General features: G+C 47.5%; 1 protein-coding gene across 1 annotated transcript in view; it reads left to right on the top strand.

The window, feature by feature from the left end:
• Positions 1 to 2,008, top strand: part of Fam8a1 (family with sequence similarity 8 member A1) — a 9,930-nt gene that overhangs the window by 644 nt on the left and 7,278 nt on the right. The window contains exons 1-2 of the mRNA XM_026783017.1: positions 1 to 119; positions 1,076 to 1,196. The exon at positions 1 to 119 is cut by the window's left edge and continues 644 nt beyond it. Of these exons, the coding sequence (XP_026638818.1) occupies positions 1 to 119; positions 1,076 to 1,196 (240 nt within the window). The remainder of the gene's footprint in view (positions 120 to 1,075; positions 1,197 to 2,008) is intronic.

Genomic DNA, 2,008 nt, shown 5'->3' on the forward strand with positions numbered 1-2,008 from the left:
CACGCCCCGGGCCCCGCACGTGCAGCCGGCGGCCCGGGCGGCCCCCGTGACCAGGGCAGGCTCTGCGACCCCTGCACGGACGGCGAGCGACGCCGGGCGGCAGGCTGGTGAGAACGGAGGTGAGCCGGGTGAGTGGGATGGAGGAGGGGCGGAGGAGAGGGTTCTGTTCGCTTTGAGGTTTAGGCCGGGATTCACGAAGCCCTTGTTGACCTCGAACTCTTGATCCGTCTAGCTCCACTGGCCGCGTGTTAGGGGTACTGGTGGCTCATGGCCCCTTTCTAAATGACTGCTGCTCCTACTGCCCTTCTTGTGGAAGGATTTCACTCTGTAGTCTAGGCTAGCCTTAACTGTGTAGCCAGGTTAGCCTCGAACTCGCAATGCTAGTTCTGTGTCAGCCCACAGAACACGCCTTGGCAGAGCGATCTCTTGAAGGAGTGACCATTGGGCAAGTAAATGCTCGCTTTTGAGATACGAAACTTCCACAGACATCAGCTATGGTTTGCCCAGACCAGGCAGAAATGTCCTGCCACGCAATGCCAATTGCTCTCCCCTTAGACCTGGCTCTAGTCCTTCCCGTGTCAAACCATTCTCTAAGTGGAGATCCCAAGTTAAACTGAGATGGCAAGCCGCTCCCTGTTGTTGGAGGAGCTACTCTACAATACTCGTTATCACCTGGACTTGGGCTGCGTTAGGACAGTGGAACTGAAAGGAGCTCATTACAAATAGAATAATGAGCTTCATCTGGGCCCAAGCTTATTGATCTTAAATATCATCTAACTGGTTCTGTTTAATAACTACAGTCTTACTGTAGCAAATCTTGTAGTCGGTCTCCTGCCTCCAGGTCCAGAGTGCTAGGATTCCTGGTGTGGGTCTCCGTGTCCCGCTCATCATTAGATATTTTAGTAACATGTTCTCTTGATGACATCATTGCCATTGGCTGCTCAAGGCTGTAATTTTTTTTTTTCAATTCAGTTGGACCTTGACTTTACTTTGTCCCTGCATTTTCAGGCTTGTATTCTTAAACCTATGTGAGTGATTCATTTTCCTCTCCCCTGCCCCTTTTCCTTTTCTACAGGCAGAGAGTATGTCATTCCATCCTTGGCACACAGATTTATGGCAGAGATGGTGGATTTCTTTATTCTCTTCTTTATAAAAGCGACCATTGTCTTGAGCATCATGCATCTCAGTGGGATAAAGTAAGTTAACAATGGTCACCGAAAAGGCTGGAGCTGCTACCCAGAGATATTGCTTTGTAAAATCTGCTCCTGCCTGTGAGTGACTGGGGTGATGGGTGCCCAGGACCAGGATTTCTCTGTGAAATCCTCTAGCAGTTGTATTTGCTTTGTTTTTTGTTTTATAAAACTTTTTTTAAAAAACTGTGTTTATATGTGAACTTGTGAAAGCCAGGAGGTCACCTCTGGGTGTCTTCTGCTCTCTGCTGTTCTGTTTTGTTTGTTCTTGAGATATGATCTTTCACTTAACCAGGAGCTTATCATGTAAGCTAGACTGGCTGGCCATCAAGTCCCCGGATCAGCCTGTCTCCTCCCTTCCCCCTAGATGCTACATAGGTGTATGGTACTTTGCCTTCTGGATGAGTTCTAAGGACAAGCTCAGGACTGAGCTGTCACCCCCCTGCTGGTTTAAGAAAGGAAACCTCATTATGTTAAGATCTATGGGAAATACTCCTATTGAAAATATATAAAAAGAGCGAGGCTTTGTTGGCACATACCTTTAATCCCAGTATTCAAGAGGCAGAAGCAGGCAGATCTCTGAGTTCAAGACCAGCCAGAGCTACAGTTAGATCCTATCTCAAAAAAACAAACAAAATTTAAGAGGCAAAAGGAGCCTCCAAACCTGACTTGTTCTGTTAACCATTCTCTTTGGCCAGGAATTTATTGGTTTTCTTCTTGTTGGCCAGTTAAGCACAAAGAGGGGCTATTCAATGGTTAAGAGCACCACTGATTGTCTAGAGGTTCCAAGTTCAGTTCCCATGTCAGGCATCTCATAA

This window comes from Microtus ochrogaster, chromosome 16 (genome assembly GCF_000317375.1).
Source record: "Microtus ochrogaster isolate Prairie Vole_2 chromosome 16, MicOch1.0, whole genome shotgun sequence".
Lineage (NCBI taxonomy): Eukaryota > Metazoa > Chordata > Mammalia > Rodentia > Cricetidae > Microtus > Microtus ochrogaster.